General features: G+C 34.0%; 1 protein-coding gene across 4 annotated transcripts in view; it reads right to left on the bottom strand.

The window, feature by feature from the left end:
• Positions 1-384: 384 nt before the first annotated feature.
• stra6 (signaling receptor and transporter of retinol STRA6) overlaps positions 385-26,256 on the bottom strand; it is a 63,140-nt gene continuing 37,268 nt past the window's right edge. For 3 of the 4 annotated variants that reach the window (XM_021470528.2, XM_073942312.1, XM_005170689.6), the window contains exons 9-18: positions 25,766-25,842; positions 24,468-24,529; positions 24,221-24,383; positions 22,134-22,209; positions 18,829-18,962; positions 17,295-17,412; positions 12,883-12,984; positions 12,287-12,450; positions 9,997-10,134; positions 385-1,275 (exon numbers count right to left, since the gene is read on the bottom strand). In XM_021470528.2, the coding sequence (XP_021326203.1) occupies positions 1,022-1,275; positions 9,997-10,134; positions 12,287-12,450; positions 12,883-12,984; positions 17,295-17,412; positions 18,829-18,962; positions 22,134-22,209; positions 24,221-24,383; positions 24,468-24,529; positions 25,766-25,842 (1,288 nt within the window). In that variant the 3' untranslated portion in view covers positions 385-1,021. 4 annotated transcript variants of the gene reach the window in all.

The raw sequence follows: 26,256 nt of genomic DNA, 5'->3' as shown, positions 1-26,256 counted from the left end.
ATAAATCAAAGATGCACTGAAATGTACAATCTATTTGATGTATTTCATAACAATGATGTTTAAAAATATGTAGGATATTTAATATATTATATTATTATATATTATGCGAGAACTGTTAGACACAACAAAGGAATGATGCGATTGCGGAGCAGGGGCGCGCTTTTTTCAACACCTAATATCTTATTCATAAATGATAACATTTAAATAGTTCCAAAAACATTAGATATCATTAATTTCAATGTTGAAATACTTTTTTTAAGTTTTGGTTTTAGTCGCAGCACTAAAAATGCCCAATGAAGTAACTGTAATGGTTTTAATTTGACTTAATTATTATTTATATTAAGCTTTTAACGCAGTACCCGCATGAAGAGCAATTCAACACACTTGTTTGTTAGTTTAAATATTTATTTCGTTTCAATCACATGCCGTAGGTAGCGCAGAACAAGACAAAATAGACGGAAATATCAAAATTACGTGTCAAATGTAACAGTGAGACATATTGTATTTATATTTTGCAATACAATTACAGTAGATGTTGTCTTAAAACACCGACCAACCCATAATAACCATCACTGGTTTAATGTTAGTTTTCCTACAATTTTTATTTTATTTTTATTTTTTGGTAGAAGACTGAAAAATAAAGGAGTGGAAATGAATAATTCATCAATTTGCAAAAGACCTGTACATTCATAAATAGTCACACATACTAACCTCGCATCAAGCGGTCAGAGGGGAGTTCAGTGCCACAACTAAATTTCCTGTTACACTAAATCCAAGACGGAAAAAAGACACATTCACACAACATTCATCACATCCATCCACACACACATGTGCAAAGGATCCGTTAACTACAACTGCATGAAGTTTTTTCTTTTTTTTTTTCTCCTGAGGCACTGAGCTGGAAGTGCACTTAGCTAAACACATGTGCTAAACCAAACCAAATAATACTATCATCAATATCTGGCCAGCAGCTGGTAAGAGACTGAGGGTGGGCTGATCTCCTTCATCCGCATTGTGGTCTTCAGTTGCTGGCGGCGGCGCTTTCAGCCTCTTTGCTTGGCTCATTGACGCTGCCATCCTTTTTGCTGCCCTCCTTCGAGGTCCGGCTGAGGGCTCCGTTGATGAAGCTTTCCGAACTCTGGCACTGGAAATGCTTTCTAGATCCCACCAAGGACGGGTTGTTGACCAGCGTGTAGAGGAGCTGCCAGTGCGCTCGTGCCCGCTTGGCGTTAGACACCTTGTTCTGCTTTTTCTCCTGCTGGACCAGTTGAATACCTTCAATGTTGAACGAGAGCTCAAGTCAACATATTGAACGCTTTTAACTCGCACATTCTATAAAAAAATATCCGGAAAGAAATAAGAAAATCTGCATTTACAATGTGTTTGAGTAAAAAGTAAATAACATTTCAAAGATTCAAAGTGTTTATTGTCATATACAATAAAAGTCTTTCTTGTCAACACTGAATGCCAAAAAGGTTTAATGTATATCAAAAATACATGTAAAATACTTATTTAAGAATACTTGCATGCAAACAGGTAAACATAAGTATAAACTATGAAATAAACAAACAAATAAACAAATAAATAAAAGTTTTCTGTATACATAAATGTGTAAATGTAAAAAAGAAAAATAGAGTAACTGACGACATTTAATCTTAAATGTAGTTATTATTTATCATTCAGAGGATTTTTTGGGCATTAAATTAAAAGGTGGCATATTTTAGTCATTTTAAAATGACTTAATAATAAATAAAAACGTGTTATTCTGACAAATTAAAGGACTAGTTCACCAAAAAGAAGAATGACCCCATAATTTGCTCACCCTCAAGACTTCATTCACATTCAGAGTCATTTTAAATTGTATCCTAGCTCTTTCATGCTGTATAATGGTGTTGGATAGTGATTTTTATTTTGAAAGATGACAAAAAATCTCTCATTGAACTAACCCATCTGCTGCCAGGGGGTTAACGCATGTCTTATAAAACGTTCACATTTTTACATTCTTAATTCTCTCCCCAACCACACCACACAACAACCCCAAAACATTATGCAATTATGAGTGTGCCTCTCACAGGTGCTTGACAAACCACCTGTAGAAAACACACGCTTATATCTGAGATACCTTAACCAACAATTGCACCAGACACATTCACTCCATATGTCCTAAAAAAGAGCATTTATAAAGTGTGCTTCACACAGGTGAGGTTGACAAACCACCAGTAGAAAAACAACAACAACACTTCCCCTTAATTACTTTAGCACTTAATTGCTGAATGCTCAATTGTAAGTCACTAAATGTCTAAATGTAAATGATAAATTCCAATTACTAAATTCCTGCTATGGCCAAGTGGACGTTACTGACTTACACAAGGTATGACGTATGACGGGTACACACATGTATGCATCATTTTTAAGAGTAATATACTGTACAATTATCATCTTTTGTGGTAAACAAACGATGGTAAATAGTTCCAGTGAGATACATTTATTTACGAAGCTTCGGATGTGGCTTATGCTTGCGTCATAGGGTGGCATTTGCCCATAATGTGCATTTGGTTGTCACTGGAAGTCAATGATTTGAGTTTTTGTTACTTAAACACTCTGGTCTGCTTCATAAGACATGTATTAACTCTCTAGTTTGATGACAAATTTATGCACTTTTGAAAGCTTCAAAATAAAGCCACTATCCAACACTATTATATAGCATGGAAGAGCAAGGATGTAATGTAAAACTAGCTAATCGACTGTATTTGTCTGAAAGAAAAAAGTCATATATTGTACACAGAAGGGTGAACTAATCCTTTAAAAAAGTGTAAGGATATTAGAATGATTTCTGATGGATCATGCGATGGAGTAATCATGCTAAAAACGCAGCTTTCAATTAAGGAACAACCTTTCTAGGCATTAAAAGTCTCAAATTCTGAGTAAAACTGTAAGATATAAACTCTAAATTGGGGACTTTTTTGGAAGATGAATGGAAATCACAATTTCCTTGCCTTTGAAGTCGCAACAACAAATGAATTCTGAGAGAAGGTATTGAAAACTGCAAGATGAAAACAAAGAATAAAAAAAAATTACATTTACTAAAATATTTTCATATAAACAAAAATCTGAATTGAGGAATTGAGAATAAAAAGATCAAATTATGAAATAGCAATAATCACAATTGCATGAATAATTACTTAAAAAAACATAGGATTTCAAAATCCTATTTAAAATTTTATTAATATTACACAATGTAATAGTTGTATAGGCTTTTTGATCAAATAAATGTAGCCTTGGTGAGCCTCCATCACAAATAAAATAATAAATAAATAAAAATTAGAAGGATAAAAAAAAAAAAAACTGGACAAAATTAGACTTTTCTCATAATTCTAATAATGTTCTTAAAATTGGGAGATATCATGATTATGAAATATACTGCAAGATATGAACTACACATTCAAATAATAACGATAATAAATTCAAATTCTAGCTTACTTCCACCTTGAGAGATTTTATCTTGCAAGCTGCAACTGGGTGTCATAAATGTAAAAATGTAAACCCCCCCAAAAAAATTCTGAATTGCAAGAACCCCAGATTTAGACTTTTTGTGCGATGAAAATTCTGTTTACTTAAAAAAAACAAAAAAAACAAAACAAAAAAAACTAAATTGAGAACGTGAGTCCACATAATGAGATCAAAATTGCAAGAAAACGAAAAATGAAAATTGTAAAGTGTAAACTCCCAATTCGATCACACTTTATTTTGATGGTCCGTTAGTTGAATATAAGTTACATTGCAACTAATTCTCAATAGATTATAAGTAGACTGTTAGGTTGGGGTAAGGTTTAGAGTAAGTTGAAATGCACTTGCAAAGTTTCTTATTGTCAGTTAAATGTCAGTATCAACAGATATTAAGCAGGCAGTCTACTAATACTCAAATGGACCATCAAAATAAAGTGTTACCCACAATTCTAGAGGAAGTAGTTAGGATATAAAGCGGGATATAAACAGACTTTTTGCAAGAAGAAAAAATTAATTCCATAAACGAATAAAAGCAAATAATAACAATAACAATATTAATAATTCAAAAACAAATGCAAGTTTTTATAGATTTTTTAATACTATTCTGTAATTTTGTTTTCAGAATTTAAAGATTGTCAACATTTTGACTAATACTGCAATATTTAAAAATATTAGAGACATTTAATAAATAATAAAAAAAATATTAATTGTAGGAGTCAGAATAGCAAAATCTAAATTAAAATTTTTGTGAGATGAAACTTCTGATGGCAAAAAATAAACAAATAAATAAATGCATTTCACAGAAAGAAAAAAATGAATAAAATTGCAAGATGCAAGCTCAGATTTCTAAGAGGAAAAAGTTTATTATAAATGCAGATTTGCAAGTAATAAATCTAAATTTGTGAGTTGATAATTGAATTGTTGGTATGATATAAAAATGAAGTTTAGCAAGATAAAAAAAAATTACTTATCTTTTTTATAGTGTTTTTTAAACCCTCCTTATTAAGCACAAGATTATTTTAGACATGGTAAAAAAAAGTAGATGTATGAAAATAAAGGCACTTTAATAAATTTAGCAATTGTAAAAAGTTAAACAGCTGACAATATCGTCTCTAATATTAATATTATAATATTAATTACTTAATAGTAAAATCTGGCTTAATGTTTAAATATGATCTGTTTGTAGTCAACTGTAAAATAAAATCAATAAATGAATACATGCATGCATATATACATTTATTAATTTTGTTTTCGGCTTAGTCCTTTTATCAGGGGTCGCCACAGTGGAATGAACCACCAACTTATCCAGCATATCCAGCCTATATTCATCCCATACACTCTTGCATTTACACACACACACTATGGCCAGTTTAGCCTACCCAATTCACCTATAGTGGATGTCTTTGGACTGTGGGGGAAAGTGGAGCACCCGGAGGCACCCGGAGGAAACCCTGCCAACACGAGGGGAACATGCAAACTCCACATATAAATGTCTCAAACCAGTCGGGGGCTCAAACCAGCGACTTTCTTGCTGTGAGGCGATTGTGCTACCTATTGTGCCACCATGATGCCCACATACATACATGGATGGATGGAGGCAAAAAAGACTAGCCCTGCTCTAAAATTTTCTGAAATACTGTATATATTAGATTTTTTTTTTTATGGAAACAGCTTCTTTGTTTAGCAGATCATTATTTGAGATGTTATTAAAAGGGTTGATGTGTTAAAATAACAGCGCTTCACAATCAGAATACCACAATAGCACAGTTCACCATATGGAGAGTGTAAGCACTATGAGACACACACACACACACACACACACACACACACACACACATCTGAAACACGCAGCGAATGTTATTATACATGAACACAAACACACCACTCTTATAATTCCTCCTTGTTTTATATGCAAAAAGAATCAGCAGGTGTCAAATCAACAAAGGACAGATGAGTTAATATTACATATGAGCCATCTGCTGCCTGACATCCTGCAAAAGAGCCTGCAGATGTGTGTGTGTCCTGCTCTAAAAAATGTGTGTCTGTCTGTCAGTCTGTGTAACTGTCGATCTGTCAGTGTGTGTCTGTCTCTCTGTGTCAGTGTTTGTGCATTTGTCAGTGTCCGTCTGTCTGTCTGTCTGACTGTTTGTGTTTGTCTGTTGGTCTGTGTGACTGTCTGTCTGTCAGTGTCTGTTTGTCTGTTTCTGTCTGATTGTCTGTCTGTCTGTGTTTGTGTATGTCAGTATTTATGTGTCATAGTAAGACAAACAGACAGACAGACACAGACATTGATAGACACACACAGACAGACATGCACAGATGCCGTCACACAGACAGACAGACAGAAATACACACAGACAGAAAAACACAGACAGACAGACAGTGCATCTGGAAATTATTCATATCGCTTCACTTTTTCCACATTTTTATGTTACAGCCTTATTCCAAAATGGATTCAATTAGTTTATTTCCACAAAATTTTACACACAATAGCCCATAATGACAATGTGAAAAAAGATTTTTTTTAAATTGTTGCAAATTTATTAAAAATCAAACACCTAAAAAAATCACATGCACATAAGTATACACAGCCTTGTCGTGGAGCTCGGGTACATTCTGTTTCCACTGATGATTCCTGAGATGTTTCTGCGGCTTAATTGGAGTTCACCTGAGGTAAATTCATTTGATTGGACATGATTTGAAAAGGCATACACATGTCTATATAAGGTCCCAGGGTTGACAGTGCATGCCAAAGCACAAACCAAGCATGAAGACAAAGGAATTGTCTGTAGACCTCTGAAACAGGATTGTCTCGAGGCACAAGGCTGGGGAAGGTTACATAAAAATTTCTGCTGCTCTGAAAGTTCCAACGAGCACAGTGGCCTCCATCATCCGTAAGTAGAAGATGTTTGTAACCACCAGGACTAAAGCTGGCCGGCCATCTAAGCTGAGTGATCGGGGGAGAAGGGCCTTAGTCAGGGAGGTGATCAATAACCCAAAGTTCACTCTGTTTGAGCTTCAGCATTCTTCTGTGGAGAGAGGAGAAACTTACAGAAGGACAACCATCTGTGCAGCAATCCACCAATCAGGCCTGTATGGTAGAGTGGTCAGAGGGAAGCCACTACCCGCGTGGAATTTGCCAAAAGGCATCTGAAGGACTCTCAGACCATAAGAAACAAAATTCTCTGGTCTGATGAGATTAAAATTGAACTCTTTGGAGTGAATGTCAGGCATTATGTTCAGAGAAAACCAGGCACCGCTCATCACCAGGCCAATACCATTACTACCGTGAACCACATTGGTGGCAGCATCATGCTGTGGCAATGTTTTTCAGCAGCAGGTACTGGAAGACTAGCCAGGATAGAGGGAAAGATGAATGCAGCAAGGTACAGAGACATCCTGAATGAAAACCTGCTTCACAGAGTCCTTGACTTCAAACTGAGGCACCGGTTCATCTTCCAGCAGTGACCCAAAGCACACCTCCAAAATATCAATGGAGTGGCTTCACAACAACTTGGTGAATGTCCTTGAGTGGCCCAGCCAATGCCCAGATCTAAATCCTATTGAACATCTCTGTAGAGATCTGAAAATGGCTGTACATCATCACTTCCCTTCCAACCTGATAGAGCTTGAGAGGCACTGCAAAGAGGAATGGGCAAACAATTCCAAAGACAGGTGTGCCAAGCTTGTGGCATCATATTCAAAAAGACTTGAGGCTGTAATTGCTGCCAAAGGTGCATCAACAAAGTATTGAGCAAAGGCTGCAAATACTTCTGTACATGTGATTTTTCAGCTTTTAGATTTTTTATAAATTTGCAACAATTTCAAAAAATGTTTTTTCCACATTATCATTATAGGCTATTATGTGTGGAATTTTGAGGAAAGAAATAAATGTAATCAATTTTGGAATAAGGCTGTAACATAAAAAAGTGGAAAAAGTGAAGCGCTATGAATACTTTCAGGATGCACTGTACACACAGGCACCGAGAGACAGACATACAAACAGACAGACAGACAGAGATATACAGACACACAGAGACACACACACACAGAAAGCCTGAATTTGTTCTTCACTCAGCTTTATGAAAGAAGATGAGCTAGTTTCACCTTTTAGAATTTTGACACAATGTGTTTCCTGACGTGTGTGATTGAGCAGTAGCAGGTCGAGTTATTGCACATCAGGGCCCAATTTATCCTGACAAATTTAATCATCGCTGCTGCGCTCGCCTGCTGTGTGCAAGACAACATGATGAATCAATTATTCTAAAAACAAGGCCAGCCGACCGTCCGTCTCTGCATACAGTCATGAATCACCCAGGAGAAATCAAACCCTGATCAATGCAGCTCGGAGACTTGACTCAGATGAGCAAACATCATTTCACTCTGCTTTCTGCTCTTAAATGCATTCAAAACAGAGGAAATTAATCTGGTGCTCTAAAGACTCTAATAGTACTGAGAAGATAGAGTCTGCAGCCATAGATATATACACTTGATATCGCATTGGTATCCTGAGCATGCATCAACACCCCCACCATATTTGTACTGTGCTCTCAGCACAAATGCTATTTAACCACACTAGTCAAGAAAGATGCTGGACTTTAGCGCTGTGTACAGGTGTAGTGATGAGCAAACAAAGAAAACAAAGCATAAATGCAGAACATTTATGCGTAAGATTTTTATTTTTTACGTTTTTATATGTTACGAACGTTTGTGCTCAAGAAGTAACATTATTGATGATAATACAGTCACTTACTGCACTAACCATATGGGCAAAGTAGCAACAACTTGCACTAAAGTCTAGGCTTATGCTAGTTTTGTTGAATAAAATCAGCAAACAATGTAAATGAAACATGACAAGAGACACTGAAATGCCAGAAACTTGTATTATTGACGGCTAAGTGGAGTACGGCCATAGATATTTACATTAGATGTCGCCTACTCTTTTGATGTCTTTTGGAAGGAATGCGTCAATCGAGCCGCTATTTTAGTACAGGGTAGCGCTCCTTTGAAATGAATGTGGGCGCAAGCTGTAGTGGAGGACTGATATATTTATACATATATCTGTGATGTTGAGTTTTCCCAGTGGTCAGTATGCATTTTTTATTATTTTTTTTATCATGAAAATTATAAGTTTACATCACTTTCATAGGTGACCGCATGGCAGTGGCAGTTTTAGTTTAAATGGCAAACGCCACAATGTGCATACTGTTCACCTTAAGTTATTGAATATTATAGATGTTATACCATTTAGATCATAAAGGTGGATATGCACATTAAGACGTAGAGATATCGATGGTTCACACAAATCGTTTATAACGGAGATTCGGTTACAAACAAATCACTCCCTCTGCTGATAGAAATAGAAGTGCAAGCGGGACAGGGGGTGTGTTTCAGGACATGGATTAGATTTAACAAGGAGGGAGGGTAATACATTTCTATGCACACAAACTCATGCTCTTTATCGGTAATGCCAATACAATCCATTATCCATCAATGTAAAAAAGTGATGTAAAATTGTTATATTCCTAATTTAAATAAAATATATGCATACTGACCACTGGGAAAACTCCCGATCACATATATATGTATAAATGTTTACATATCTATGGCTCTGGATGGCCAGTCCTCCACTACACCTTGGTCCCACATTCATTTCAAAGGAGCGCTACCCTGTACTTAAATAGTGGCTCTATTAACACATTCCTTCCAATAGACAATATAATGTATTATCAGTTTTTTAAATAAGCAAATAATTAGTTTACAGGCAACGCAGTGGCGCAGTAGGTAGTGCTGTCGCCTCACAGCAAGAAGATTGCTGGTTCGAACCTTGGCCCAGTTGGTGTTTCCAGTGGAGTTTGCATGTTCTCCCTGCGTTCGCGTGGCTTTCCTCCAGGTGCTCCGGTTTCCCCCAGGTGCTCCGGTTTCCCCCACAGTTCAAAAACATGTGGTACAGGTGAATTGGGTAAGCTAAATTGTCCGTAGTGTATGAGTGTGTGTGTGTGTGTGCGTGTGTGTGGATGTTTCCCAGAGATGGGTTGCAGCTGGAAGGGCATCCGCTGCGTAAAAACTTGCTGGATAAGTTAGGGGTTCATTCCGCTGTGGCGACCCCAGATTAATAAAGGGACTAAGCAGACAAGAAAATGAATGAATGAATACTTAGTTTACTATAGTTTTAGTTATTCTAGTACAAGTTTAATTTTTTTAATATACATTTTATTCTGTTTTTTTCTGAATATTATTAATATTATTATATTTCTAAGTATAAATTTTATCGGTATCAGTTCCACAGTGGAAATCACCATAGTACAACCATTAGTTTCAACAGGTATAGATCAACAATAAGAAAACCACTATAGAATGTTCTGTTTCCATAAACTTGCTTAAAAAAATGTGTCTGGACAATTTAAACGCAAAGCGTTATTAGAACGAAATCTAAAAGCTGTGAGTTTAAAGTGAATTAAATGAATGAGAAAAAACAGAAGCACAGACCTTCCTCAGCATCCCTTATCCTCTGAGCAGAGAGACCGTCCTGACCTGAGCTCTGCAGCAGGAGCCCACAAAAGGCCTTCATCACGGGGTGAGACTGACTCACCTCAATCTTCAGGTAATGGGAGTAGCAGCGGTATCCTAAACAGAGGACAGCAGAGGTCACACTAAGCAGCATCCACATACAGTTGAAATCAGAATTATTATCCCCTTAGAATTTTCTTTCTTTTTTCAAATATTTACAGAATGAGGTTTAACAGAGCAAGGAATTGTTCACATTACTTCCTATAATATATTTTCTTCTGGAGAAAGTCTTATTTGTTTTATTTTGGCTAGAATAAAAGCAGTAAAAAAAAACATTTTAAGGTCAATATTATTAAATAACATTAGTATTATTTTTTTCAATTGTCTACAAAACAAACCACTGCTATAAAATGACTTGCCTAATTACCCTAACTTGCCTAATTATCCTAACTTGCCTAATTAACCTAGTTAAGCCTTTAAATTGCATTTTAATACTAGTATCTTTAAAATATCTAGTAAAAAAGTATGTACTGTCATCACGGCAAAGATAAAAGAAAAATATACAGGGTGGCTAGTAAATCAGGAGGGATAATAATTCTGACTTCAACTAAATTTGGCTGTTTTCTGATGCTTAATTTACCTAGTCATTTCTTAAATAGACAACTGAATTGGAAGTTCTGTTCTTTCGCATTGCTAAAAAAGGTCAATGCACAAGAGGGGTTTTATACAGATATTGAATCATAATATTAAAAATAGGTGAAATATGAAACACGATTCTGTACTATTATCTCTATTGGGCCATCTTGGATAATATAATAAACTGCATAAATGAATAAATTAAAACATTTTAAAATATTGAAGCGATTACAGATTTTCACTTTTTTGATTGCTTTTTGTTTTTCTGAATGCCATATAGTATCAAAATAATTTTCCATTTGTTTCATACGGAAAAACATAAATTTGTGAAAATGAAACTTGTTTACTATGTAAACAAAACTCCGCTTGTCTTTGCTGTTCTCTAAAATACCCCAAAAAATGGTCAATATTTTGAAAAAAATAAACTGACAAAAATTTAGCCAGGGCGACATGGTGGGGCAGTGGGTAGCGCTGGCACCTCACACCAAGAAGTTTGCTGGTTCAAGCCCCAGCTGGGTCAGTTGGCATTTCTGTGTGGAGTTTGCATGTTCTCGCCGTGTTAGTGTGAGTTTCCTCTGGGTGCTCCAGATTTCTCCCACAGTCCAAAGACATATGCTATAGGTGAATTGAATAAGCTAAATTGGCCGTAGTAGGAGTGAATGCAAGAGTTTATGGGTGTTTCCCAGTGCTGGGTTGCAGCTGGAAGGGGATATGCTGGATAAGTTGGTGGTTCATTCTGCTGTGGCGACCCCTGATTAATACAGAGACTAAGCCAAAAAAAATAAAAGGGGGGAATACCAAATACAGCAAAGTTTCAGGGCAGCAGTTACAAAACGAAAACATAGAATAATTAATATCCAATTTCAATTTAAACAGAATTTTACCTTTTTGGCTGGGTAAATTCTATGTATTAATTTTTATTTATATTATATTTACCTTGTTTGTGTTTAAGTATTGATTATGTATTACCCAAACCTTTTTCCAGATAATGATCTGTTATTTAGTTTCAATATAAAGCAACAAGACAATACACAATGTTTCATTGAAATAAATCATACAAAAATCTGAATTATTTGAAACATTTGATGGCTTTTTATTCTCTTTTCTTCATCTACGTTAAGCTACTTTGACTTTGCTTGTAAACACAAAAGCCACTTTCAGAAATAAATTGGTCACACTTTACAATAAGGTTCATTAGTTAATGCATTTACTAACATGAACAAACAATGAACAATACATTTACTACTGTATTTATTCATGTTAGTAAATGTTAGTTAATAAAAATACAGTTGTTCATTGTTAGTTCATGTTAACTCATGGTGCATTAACTAATGTTAACAAGCATGGACTTAAATGTTAATAATGCATTAGTAAATGTTCAATTATGATTAATAAATGCTGTACAAGTGTTGTTCATGTTAGCAAATGCATTAACTAATGAACCTTATTGTAAAGTGTTACCAATAAATAGATTTATGATACTTCTTTACTTATTTTGTGCATGTAAATGTTACACAAAGTGCACTATGTAAATATAAATATGCATTAGCATGTATTTTTATGTATTACTTGAAATAAGAGCTCTGTTATGTCAATTAGGCAATGGTACGTAGAGTGCGCTTGTTAGATGTACCTGGATCAAACGCCTCAACGTTACGGTTCAGAAGGCTTATATCCAAACGTCCTAGGTGGACAATGTTGAAAAGAGCCGTGATGACGACCCTCCAAATGCCCAGAACCACACCAATCATCACATTAACCAGGAAGAGGATGTAGCTGAGCAGAAACAGACTCCCTCTGTGGAGAAAAGCACATCAATCCCATCATGCTTTACTGTTTAGTGATGCATTAGTATATAAACAATATAATATATCAATCACAGATTTTAAATAAGGCAAGGCAAGTTTATTTTTTATAGCACATTTCATACACAGCGGCTATTCAAAGTGCTTTACATAAACAGGAATAAAAGAGACATTAGAAGAGAATTTTTCCATTATGCAAAACACCAGTGTATCATATTTTCTCACTTTACTCTGGGACTTCCTCATTCTGGTGATCACCAAGCCCACCCTCCCCCAATTCTAGTGATTAATTTCAACATGGCAGTGCTTTGCATACAACAAGAATGACACACTTAACACAATAAACATCAACACTTAATTTTTAACATTAACATTTAAAATTGATAAATAAATTATTTATATATCAATATATAGCAATTGTCACCTGTTGTTCAGATCTCTGGTTCCCCCATCTTTCCTGATGAACAGAAACCTGGAGGCCACGTGCTGAATCAGCGCAGCCAGAACCAGAGTCAACCAGAAGGGCCTTCAGCAGAGAAAACATGCAACAGAGAGATGCAGCTTTAGAGGTACTAATACAACCGTTGGCCTTTATGAAGATAGGAGAAGACTATCATTAGCAGAATAGCAGAATAGTTTTTCATTTTAATTCTGCTTATTTCTGTTTCAGACCTGCAATGATTTTATGGTACGGCTTAGGTGCCACACAAGAACACAAGATAATCTGCATTCACTTAACCCAATTTAACAAACTTTGACGTTCCCAATACATTAGATCTAGTGCAGGGGTGCCCAAACATTTTTGTATGAAGGGCCAAAAACTAAATGTCACTGAGAGCCGTGGGCCGAAGATAAATTTACCAAACTATTTTACAGTAAAGCTGCCATTAGTAGTTTCCTGATTTACTTTATATATTTAAAAAATAAATACAAAACCATCACTTTGAATCGTATGAACTAATGCAGTATAACTTTTTAAATGAAAACTTATTGCTATAAAAACAATAACAATCATGTTTAAAGTGACAATTAAAAAGTGACAATCATTAAATTATCCCCATCATTTTCCCGCTCTTCTCCGATAGGATGGTGGGCCAACTCAAAGGTTACCAGGGGCCAACTTTTGCTTGTGGGCCCTAGTTTGGGCATTTCTGATCTAGAGTATGCCTCATAAAGCATTAGTTTACACAAAAATGAAAGGCCTGGCAACTGATTTGTCCTAGTAGACTCATGTAAATAAACAATTAAAATGGTGTCAATTAAAGTCTGGTTTCTCTCAAGGTTTTTTTTCTTCTCTCTCCTATTGGTGAAGTTTTTTTTTTTTTCGCCACTGGCTTGCACGGTTCAGGATCTGTAGAGCTACACTTCGATGGATTTGCTCTTCAGTGCTTGGACTCTCATTAATGACTTTAAGCCAGACTGAACTGAGCTAAACTAAACTGAACTTAAACACTAAAAACTGAACTACCCTGCTCCAGCTACTATGACCATTTATGTGAAGCTGCTTTGACACAATTTACATTGTAAAAGCGCTATACAAATAAAGCTGAATTGAATTGAATGTACGCAGAATTCTAAAAGCTCTATACTCTATAACATTATACAGTAACACTATGTCAACAACAACAACCCGTGACCCAACAAGATTCCAGCGACAAACAACTTCATAAAGCACGATGCGACAGGACATTACCAGACATTTAGTTAAATACCAGCCACTGCACTGCTGACAAAATGGTAAAGATTATAATCTAATTAATACATATCAACATTATAAAAAGTCTACTGAGAGACTTAGGTTAATGGTTTGCATAGTTGTGACTTTCATTTACAAACCATTACTTTACTTTCAACAGGGTTCATACTCATTTTTACAACAAAAATTCTTTTCCAAGACATTTCCAGAACTCTCAAGTATATTTTCATGACGTAATGTTTTATGTAATGTCTACATATACATGCTAAATAATAAGAAACACAATGACGTTCAAATTTATTAGAGCATATCATAGAACAAGCAGCAATCTATTTTGTTTAAAGGTTTTTATATTGATTTTAAAAATGCTTACACAGCACTAACAATGTAAGAGCAAGTTTTTGGCCAAGGACAGAAAAGAAGTAAAGAAAACTACCGGTAACCTATTTTCAAGTTAGGGCTGCACAATATATCGTTTTAGAATCGATATCGCAATGTATGCATCCGCAATAGTCACATCGCAGGATATGCAATGAAGGGATTATAGTTTAATATCATAATGGAGTAAATGTTTATCATCTGCATGCATTTTTAACAGCCTGATCTCATAAGATAATGTAACTATTTTACAATTTGTCAGTTTTCTGGCTAATTCGTATGAATTCTTATAAGCTCAGTCGTAGGAAAATTTAGAATTTTTAACAGGAGGCGTGACACCCAACCCTGCCCCTAAACCCAACTGTCATTGAGAAAGGAGCAAATTGTAGTAAATTGTATGAATTTGATCATATGAATTCATACGAATGAGCCACTAAATCAAAAAGATACAAATTGCCGTGAGATTGCGTTGTTTTTAAAGAGATCTTCACTTGTGTCAAACATTTATGAGTTTTCTTTTTAAATGAACACAAAAAGAATATAATTTTATTGATTCATTTTGGCTCAAGACTTCCGGTCTCTTTCACTTCCATTTATTTTTAGATGTTAAAAACAGATCGTTTTGCTGCTTAATATTGCAAACTGAGATTTTCTTATATTATTCTACTGTATAGTCATGCAAACACTTGTTTGTAGAGCGAGTAGTCTGACCGTTTTCTGTCATTTATTATTCCTAGTCATTTCTTTAATAAGAAACTGAATCGGAAGTTCTAAAACAATCACAAAAACGAGCATTGCACTTCCGCATTGAAGAACAAGGTCAATAGTATTGAAAATTCTGAAGATGAACTACAAGTGTGAGTAAATAGTGAGTGCATTTTAATCTTTGAGTGAACTGTCCCTTTATGGCTTGTGACTGTGTGAACATTTCAATATTTCAGAGTTTAAAACATCCGGCCACAAGAAATCTTTTGCAACTTTAATAAAGATTAAGTAATATACAATTAAGACTATGTAGCACATGAATAGTGAATACCTGAAATCTATAATTCACTTTTATCTTTATTATATTTTTTTTATCTATGCTTGTCATTTATTTGTTATTTATTATTTTGAGATTCACTCCTCAACAAAATCCCCCATTTAACTCTAAATAAATACAATGAAATCATCTAGTGAAATTGTATTCACATCGCAATATCACAGAATTACAAAACATCATAATGTCAGATCTTTCCCTTTTGCCCTAATTCAAATATACAGATATTTGTTAAATTAATTTCCATGACTTTTCCAAAACTTTGTGGGTTTTTCAGTTTTTCCAACACTTGTAAAATGCCATGTCAAAATTCCATGACTTTTCCAGGTTTTCCATGACCGTATGAACCCTAATCGTAGCCAAAGTGATGTGAATGACATTATAAAGTACACTGTTCCCTTTGAAGATTTACCTGACGTGTCCTCGGGAGTTTGTTTTCCATGTCAAACTTGTAAAGTCTGAACTTACAAGAAGAGGAGGCAAGGCTGAACTTTGTGTATGCTACTTAATATTGAGGAAAAAGCCCTTATCAGAGAAGCGAATGTCAGCAGCCACGCCTCCGTTTTCAGATGTCTCTGTTTTTCCCCATCCAGACAGAGAAGCAGTATTTTAAAATTAAAAAAAGCTCTGTTTTCAGCACTTGAAATTTCCCGCGTAGTGTCGATGAAAGGCATAACCGTATCAAAACTTATGCGTTTTAAAAACGAAAACTTATTGGTATAAACGGCGTCTAAGTCAGTTTGTGAAGCTGAAGAGAAAGCCACAAGATGGCTATCAATAAAGAGAGTTGATCCATGGGTAATGGCTACTGGAATGCAAGTTGGGGTCTGATCTACCTCACCTGGGTCACCTAGGCGAGGGTGTCCGATGTTGAAAGACCCGAAACATACAATGACTCCAGGATACATTATTGACGAAGCGTCTTAGTGCTTCTAGATCAGGGGTGTCCAAACTCGGTCCTGGAGGGCCAGTATCCTGCTGAGTTTAGCTCCAACTTGCTTCAACACACCTGCCAGGAAGTTTCTAGTATATTTAGTAAGAGCTTGATTAGCTGGTTCAGGTGCGTTTGATTAGGGTTGGAACTAAACTCTCCAGGACAACGGCCCTCCAGGACCGAGTTTGGACAGCCCTGATCTAGATGATGTATCTTGGACACGCTGGACTTTTTCTGGTCAGAGTGAAATATACGCAACTAAGATTATTCAACAAACTCTGCTCTTTACTTTATCATCGTCTCCTGCTTTTTCTCTTCTCTGGCTTTCTCAGTTAACTCCTATAGGAGATTGTTAATTCAGCTGAATACTGGTTAACAGTTTTGGACATTGGGTGACTCTGCTAGCTTGTTGTTTGCATACCCAGAGAAACGTTTTCTGACATGATCTGGTATCCTCGTGATCTTATTTATCTGGCATGGAGAACGTGATCTGATAATACAAAGGGTGAGCAATTTATGGAGAAATTTCCACTTTGGGTGAATTAATCATTTAAGCTGAAACACAGACCCTTTCCACACAGACACCCAATATAACAGCTTGTAAATATAGCCATAATAAATAGGGTCTAAGAGGTACTTGTCTATCCGCTGGCCTTTATGATGATAAGAAAAGACTGATGGGAAGGCTTTAGAGGAGATGGGTGGATCAGAGGGTCACGACGGTGAGGGCAGAGGGGATGCGGATCATTCAAGACCAACATCTTAAAAAAGATGATTAAAGTCACTCACCACAAGTTGCCAATGATGTGGAAGAGCATGAGGTTTGTGCCCCATAGGATAGGGATGATGATGAGGAAGACGGCGAACAGAATGCAGATGAAGAACACCAGAGTTTGAATCGCCATGCCTGAACACAAACACACACACAGATAAGTAAGCAAGACACTGAAGACACATACGGAAGAATAGTTCAAATAATTGTGAAACTGTTTGACATTTATTTTAATACAAAAATTGACCCGTATGTTCTGACTTATTTTTATTTTAATGTCTGCTTACATTACAAATAGTAACTGAACTAAAAATAAATGATTACTTTGTTAAATAAAAAATAAATGTAAGCCAATTTACATAACTAAAAACAAATATCATAAATGTATTTGTTTATTAAAAAAAGCACTTTTCATTCTTAATAAACGTTCTGCGTATATTTATCAGTGACTTAAAAAATATTGTTAAGATCAAAATTGTGAAAAAAAGTCTATCATATACACCATAATAATGGAACTACAAAATTTTTTTTGTGAATAAAGAAAAACAGAAAGCAAAATGTAATGATTAAAAATTCAGGAATAATATTTAGAAATGGAATAATGTTTAGATTATTATTAATATTTCATATTATCTGTTTACACCCCATACTGTATATCTTTTAAATAACTACTTTCTATAGGATGCTGTACAGTAAGTACACACGCACGCACGCACACACGCACGGACGCACACACACACACAAGATTTAAATTCATATTATAAATAGGAAGCTATACAATATTATATTTGTGCACATACATTAAATTAGTCAGTACTGAAGCCAAATCTGGAGTTTATCTAACAAAATATCTTACAATAACGGTCCAAAATCAAGTACAGATAAATTAATATATTATAGAAAAATATTCAAATTAAATACAAATGTAAAAAAGGAAACATCTAAACAAGCAAAAAAGAAAATAATAAAAAAAAATTTAGTTAAAACTTGGTAAGTTGTACTTTTTTTTTTGCAAAATTTTGCTTGAATTTAATTGCATTATCTTTCCATTTCTAAATATATTTGGTGACTAAAATATTATTTTAATAAATATATCTGTTTAACAAATATGTTTCGTTTAAATGCACCAAATAACATTGCCTTTATTCACTGAGAAATGTAGAAAAATATTTATTTTCAAAATGGGGTGTGCTGAGCATATGATATGATACTACATTAAAATATGCATGTATTTTATTTAAAAGCAATTTAAATTTAAATTTAAAAACACAATACTCCCCAAATTTACTCATAAAAAAAGTTTTTATGTACTTGAGTACTTAAAACAAAACAATAAAGAAAACTAAGATCAATTTTGTTTGTTAAAATACAAAAATATTGAGTATCCAAACTGCATGTAAAAACAAACCAAAAAAAAAAAAACTGCGGCTGAATGTTTCAGATTACCCTTCAAATCTATTTACACTAGAGCACAGAGAGCAGGAACTAAGTGGCATCTTGAACAGAAAGAGAAGATGTCTCGCATGACTTTCAGAGTAGACGTGGTCTCACCCAGGCAGAGAAAAGCAGCCTGGTAGCTGGTGAAGCCCATCCAGCAGACGAGCGCTGGCCGGGACGGTCGGATACTCCTGTGGCAGTTAAACACATTCAGGCTGTCTCCTCTGTACAGGCCCTTCAGGTTCGACCTGAGTCAGCACAAAAACAACTTATATTATACAGCTATTATTTGAAAAAAAACATTAATGTATTTATTTATTTATTTAAAAGCACAACATTTACATTCTTAATAAATGTCCTGCGTATATTTATCAATGCCTAAATCATAATTTTTAAAGGTCAAAATTTCTCTATGTTGAATTTTCTGTTCATGTATACATTAATAACTAAACTGCAAAATATAAAATGCCATGTCATAAAGCGTAAATCAAATCAGACTGGTTTCTTAAACATGACAATGAGTTCACTGTAAAAGGCCTCCACAGTCACCAGACCCCAATCCAATAGAGCACATTTGAATTGTGGTTGAACAGTTTCGCATCATCGATGTGCAGCCAACAAATCTGCAGCAACTGCGTGATGCTATCATGTCAATATAAACCAAAATCTCTAAGAAATATGTCCAGTAGCTTGTTGAATCTATGCCACGAAGGATTAAGGCAGTTCTAAAGCAAAAGGGGTCCAACTCGGTACTAGTAAGATGTACCTAATAAAGTGGCCAGTGAGTGTACATTAAATGCTGTTCAGTCTATTAACAGCATCTGCACAAACTGTAATAATACTGTAATGAAGGCATATCTTTTTATTAAGAGGGACTGAGATGGAGCTGCATGACAAAATGCTAATAAAACTCTATTTGAAAAGTGATTATTATTTTTAATCTGGCGTTCCTGACTGTAATCACCTCAGTCTCATTAGCCTGGTAAACGTATTTTCCTGTTTCACCTGCAGGTCTTATTCGTAATAGGAGCAGACAGTTATGATTAATTGTGTAATAATGTGTAATACACTTGTGTCTGAATGCTGTGCTACTGTGAGAGAAATGATGACCAATGAAAAGGAGGAAATGTGTTAATAAAATGATTTTTGTTTTTTAACTCACAATAAATAAAAACCAAAATAAGGTTAAATCACTTATTTAAAATGAGCAGATAGAACACAACTGTCAAGGCTTTTTTGAGACGATTGTTTTATGTTCATTCATTCATTCATTCATTCATTCATTCATTCATTCATTTTCTTTATACTTATTTTCTATACTTATCCAGCATATGTTTTATGCAGCAAATGTTCTTTCAGTTGCAACCCATCTCTGGGAAACATCCATACACAATCATGGACTATGGACAATTTAGCCTTCCCAATTCACCTGTAATGCATGTTTTTGAACTTTTGGGAGAAACCGCAGTACCCGGAGGAAACCCACGCGAACACAGGGAGAACATGCAAACTCAACACAGAAGTGCCAACTGACCCAGCCAAGGCTCGAGCCAGCGAACTTCTTGCTGTGAGGCGAAAATGCTACCCACTGCACCACCATGCAGCCATTTTTATGTTCAATTTGTTTAAATTTGTAAAAACAATACGTAACTTAATTTTTTTTATGTTGTCCCAACACAAATTGACCCAGCATTTTTTTTCACAGTGTATACTAATTATACAAATATGTTAATTAAAGCGAGTAAACCAATTGCCTTAAAAGCAGTTAGTTGACCTCACAAAAATAAACACATTGTAACTTGGAACTGTTAGGTTGGCTCAATTTTTATAATTATGCTAGTTGTACTCACTTTTTTAAAGTCAACTAATGCTTTTTTATAGTCTCAGACAATTGCAACATGATTTTTTTCAAATAATTGCTGTAATTATCACAACATTACATATTAGGTGCTTCATTAAGTCTATAAAATGTACAAGTATAGCCGTCACACTGGAGTCTGGAGGAGCAGATTCATTTGACTGTATGTCATTTTGCTAGACACAAAAAAGCTGAAAAATAAATAATAATAATATATAATTTTATATATATATATATATATATATATATATATATATATATATATATATATATATATATATATATATATATATATATATATAAAAATAAAATAATTATATTTGTAAAATAAAGATGTATTGGAAAAAAGTGACTAGTTTACGTTCGTTTCAAAAAAGTGAGCACAATTTGCATAACTATAAAAATAAAGTCAACTTAACAGTTCAAAGTTACAATGGGTTTACTTAAATTATTTTTGTAAAGTCAACTTGTTGCTTTTAACGCAATTCCAATAAATTAAAGAAAACTAAATAAATAAAAAACATAAAAATAAAAAAATATATGATTTTTTTAAATATTAAAATAAAATAATCAATTAATTAATTTACAAACATTTAATAGTAAAGAAAAGGAAGAGTTAATGCAATCAGACACTAGCTAGATATGTTTCCATCTATTTGTATGCGCATTTCGGAATTTTGAAAAAAAAAAATGTAATGAAAATGCAAAGATGCGTGTATACATTTTGAAAATCAAAGATTTAATATTTCACAAATTGAGTTATTTTATTGAGAAGCTTTTATTCTTTACAGTTTTTTTATTTTATTCTTCTCGGTCTAAAATGGTGTGCGTATGTTTATTATACATTAATGAAACTAACTAAAAATGAGAAATATTTATTAGAATATTACACTAAAGGAAACAATTTATACATTTAAATTAAAAGACCTTTTTAATAACTCTACTAAAGCTTTTGTTTGAAATTATGAAATAATTAATAAATATAAATTAAAAAGACTTCAATTATATTTCTACTTTAGCTTTATTAATTATCGTTTATAATTTTGAACAAAAGCTAAAGTAGTAAGATAATAAAGTCTTTTTAATTTATATTTATTAATTTTTTTATAATTTGGAACAAATTCCAAATTTCGGCTTTGCTGAACTGCATTGTGGATCCATCAGCGCAGCTTCAGAGGCGTTGCTCGCTGCAGAAGTTGGGACTAGCTCAACTTTTCAAGCACGGAAGGAAGCGTCAGCCAATCAGATCGCTGTATGCAAAAACACCAGCTAGACAGTGGCCTATTGCAGACTGAATTTCATTGGCTGACACTGCTATGATGATCGCTTCAACCCCAACTTCAGACACGCCTTTAGTCAAGAGTTGGCGCTGTAGCCCCGTGTGAATGGGGCGTTACAACTTGGATTGACAAAAAGACTTTTGTCAGGTAATGTACTTGTATTAATTCTACAGATTTAATTTTAGTTATGTATCATCATTTGCAATATTTAACATGTAAATGCAACTGTGCATGTGACAAGTGTAGTTTCAGCAGGTTTGTACCAATAATTACAGTCTAACCTGTGCAGGACCATGGACCTCATGAGCATGAGCAGATTGACCAGGCAGGACAGGGTCACCGCTGACACATAGCAAACTGAAATAAACACAAAATCACATGAGCCGGAAAAAGGTCAATGTCAGATACACAAACATTCACTCACAATCTCAGCACTTTTTCCCGATGACTGATTGTAAGACAAGTTCGGCTATAGTTCAGTAGTCGCCCTTGCTGACTCCATTATTCATCTGCTGATTTAAAACTGACTGAAAGACGTTGTATGTGATTAAAACACTGAAGCATGCAATCACCGGTCCAGATCAATGCTAGCCTTACTTCTGTGTATTTGCATTTACATGGGTGCATTGCATATATTAGCTTGTCAAAGTTCAACAATAAACCTGTTCTAGCCAACAGCAATGATTCAAATGACTACATAATTGTGGTTTTCTTATATCTACTAAATTAATTAAAGAAATAATTTACCCAAAAATGAAAGGCCCAATGACAATACACAGCGCCTGAAAATAGTGCCCAGAAACAAACCCTACAATTGCACCACCAATTAGAATATGTGTAATATCATTGCACCTGCTGAAGCTATGGTACAACAGCAAAGTTACCTGGACCCGGTTTTTCCAAAGCAATCCTCTAGGATTTTGGATAACGGATTGGATCAAATCTTGAAAATTTATTTTTCAAAAGAAAAAACTGATTACAAAAGTGGATTAGATCACGTAGATACTAGATCTTGGTTTTGATCCGGATCAAACCTTTAGCTTGGGTTTTTCAGACCTTTTTTTGTAGGATTTAGATCACCTTGATCCAAAAAAATCTGTATTAAACTGATCCCATCAGAAGGGTGGATTCAGTGCGGATTTCATGCCCAAAATGTAATGAAAACTTTAAAAATGTATCAAATAATACTATAGGTATTATGGATCATGCTGTATCTTACAAGATATCCTATTTATTCATAAGGTTTTAATTGTATTTGTTCATCCGTCAGGCTACAGTGACTAGGTAGGCTTTAACGTATTCGGCCTTTCTGTATAGGCCTACAGCAAAGTAAAAAGAGTTTGGCTTCATAAAATAATCCCCCAAACAGCTGTCAAAATTGAACAAAAACAATACATTTAATTCTGTCACTAATTGATATAATATATATATATATATATATATATATATATATATATATATATATATATATATATATATATATATATATATATATATATATATATATATATTCATCAAAAAGAAAAATATTTTTGTTTTTAGAATATTTATTAGTGATGCATGCAATGATTACAGAATAACCAAAAAAGGCAAATAATTGATTTTGAATTGTATCACTGATTTTTGAAATGTAAAACAATGTTTCTGTTGTAGGCTTCAGATGAGCAGACTGCTGGAAGAGGATGGGGTGGGGTTTTTCTTGTGTTTATTATTTTTTTTAAATGTGTGTGTTTTCATTTTGAATCAAGATAAATTATTTTGACCCCACACTGGCTATTCTACTTGTTGCTCTTTACATATCTATAGGTCTACATTGTGATTTTCTGTCTTGTTTAAGCAGTGGTTATCTAGATTAAGTGATCCTGAAAAGTTCCTATCTGGATCAGATTGATCCAATCCCATGTTGCTTTGAAAAACTGGCTCAAAAACTAAGCTGGATTACGTGATCACGGATCGCAAAACAAGGATTACTAAATCTGGATAAATTTTTATCCGGATAAAACCTTTTGAAAAACCGGCCCTGATTATTACGCTGGAAGAGCAACTTTTCCTTTGCAGTCAGTCTTAGTACACATTGTAACTAAAGAAGAATTAAGCTTTTAATAGATAAATGATCAAACCTCTTTTTTTTTATATTTGCTAATTATGCTAATGGTCTAATCCGTTTTAATAACTTATGCTAAGCTAAGCTAAAAGTGAAGTAAAAAAACTATAAAGCTTAACTCTTTTACTTCTGGAGAGTTGTAAAATTTGCCTATTTTTTATAGTGGTGTGTTCCTTAAAAAGAGTATGAGAGGTATTTAAACTTAGAAACAGGGATACAGTTTGGACTAAAGCATAAAAAGTAGTAAAAAGACAACCAACTTACTTTCCACACACCACAAATAGTACACAACGATTCTGACCACCTCCTGACGGTCATTTGAAAGGATGATATTAAAACCAGCCAACAGGAAGGCAATGTTTTCATCAACTCCTCTGCGGACGATGTGCAGTGTGGGCAGCACTCCAGAGATCAGTAAAAGTGCCATCTAATTGATTCAAAGATACATACCAAATTTGTTATTAAATAGATCTGAATACCTGAAAATGGGCTTGTTTCTTAAAAGATTTACCTGATAAAGAGCTATGAATGCCACAACCACGGAGATCGCTAGTTTCAAAGGGAACCTAAAAACTGATGAAAAAGAACAAACGAAGAACAACGAATCAATACTTCCTGTACGCTACTGTTCATAAATCTAGAGATGGTAAGTAAGGATTATGATCAGCAAAACTGCATTTATTTGATCAGCAAGGCACAAAAAAACTGTAACGTTGTACACATGCACTTTAAAAAATATATCAGTTAATTAACAGTTTCTGAATTTCGTGATTCACAGGTGTTTTTTTTTCTTTTGCATTATGGGACCTTGATCTCAGCTCTGTCAACTTTTGATGCTGAAAATTCACCTCTACAGTGACTTTTATTGACATTTTAGTTTTGTCCCGTAATATACAACACCAACCCAGACAATATATCACTTTAAACTGTTAAAAATGTAATAAATGTCACTTTTTAAGGTTAAACATTGTTGGAAGAAAGATTAAGATCCCATAATGAAATTCAAAAGCATAAATAAACAGGGAAAATAAAAACACAAATCTCAGAATATGGAAAACTGCAAATTTACAGATTTTTTTTTTTTACAGTGAAACAATAACATATGCAATAAGAATCAAAATTTACAGCTTGAAATTGACTTTTTTATTAATATTATGATTTAACTACACAATGGCAGTTTTATATCAAATGAATAAACACTAATGAGTAAACAAATGAATAGGCTACAACATAAAGAATATAACATCTTTTAAAAAATCATGAAATCACAGATGGGGCTGCATATGGAAGAAAATCCAATTCTTTATTTTTGACTACATCTTATCTTATCTTATCTTATCTTATCTTATCTTATCTTATCTTATCTTATCTTATCTTATCTTATCTTATCTTATCTTATCTATATATTGTGGCATCAGTTTTAGGTCTGATATTGTTTATAATTTACATTAATGATATGTGTAAAGATATCAGATTTGTTTAAGCTTATTTTATTTACAGATGATACAATAATTTTTGTTCTAGGGATAATTAACCCTAACCCTAGAAACAAGACAAACAAATCCAAATGTCTGAGTGTGTAAACATTGATCATTTATTTAGCAAGAGCTTTTCTTGTCTTTTGACTTTTAAGTTTTACTCAAACAACAGAAAACATGATTTGGAACCCCAAAATAATAAACAAAATAAAATCAGGAAATATTACAACAAATTCGTAAAGTACTTAAAAGTATCCCAATCTTATGAACAATTTATTATTGATTTTTTTATTAATAGTCTTGTCAGAAACATTCAAAATGCAATATTTACCATCCTCAGGTGTGTAGATGTAAGACTTCACAGCATCTCTGAGCCTATCAAACAGTTTGGGTTTTGATGTGCTGGAACTGCGCGACAACAAGAAATAAACATTCATATTCTTTCGAATGTTTAAAAGTCAAAGTTTAACATTCTGATTTTGTTCATAACTACTTTTTTTTTAAAGAAAATAAAATGCACACACATCTATGATTTACAACACATTTACAAAATGTACTTTTTTAGGTATTGTATATAATAAAATTATGTAGAGTAATTTGACGCAGACATCAAAATGAGACATGCTCTATTTAACCGATACCAAATACACATTTTGTAGATGCTTTTAAAAAGAAAAACTCCTTAATCACCAAAAATATACTAAATAAATTAAATTCATAAATGTATTTAACAATAATGAAAACATTCAATTTAAAGGGTACCTATTTTACCCCTTTTGCAAGACGTAAGATAATCCTTTGTTGTCTCCAGAATGTGTCTGT

The sequence above is a fragment of the Danio rerio genome, chromosome 25, assembly GCF_049306965.1.
Source record: "Danio rerio strain Tuebingen ecotype United States chromosome 25, GRCz12tu, whole genome shotgun sequence".
Classification (NCBI taxonomy): Eukaryota; Metazoa; Chordata; class Actinopteri; order Cypriniformes; family Danionidae; genus Danio; species Danio rerio.
Note: the sequence above shows the minus strand (reverse complement) of the source record. Positions and strands in the feature narration are given on the sequence as shown.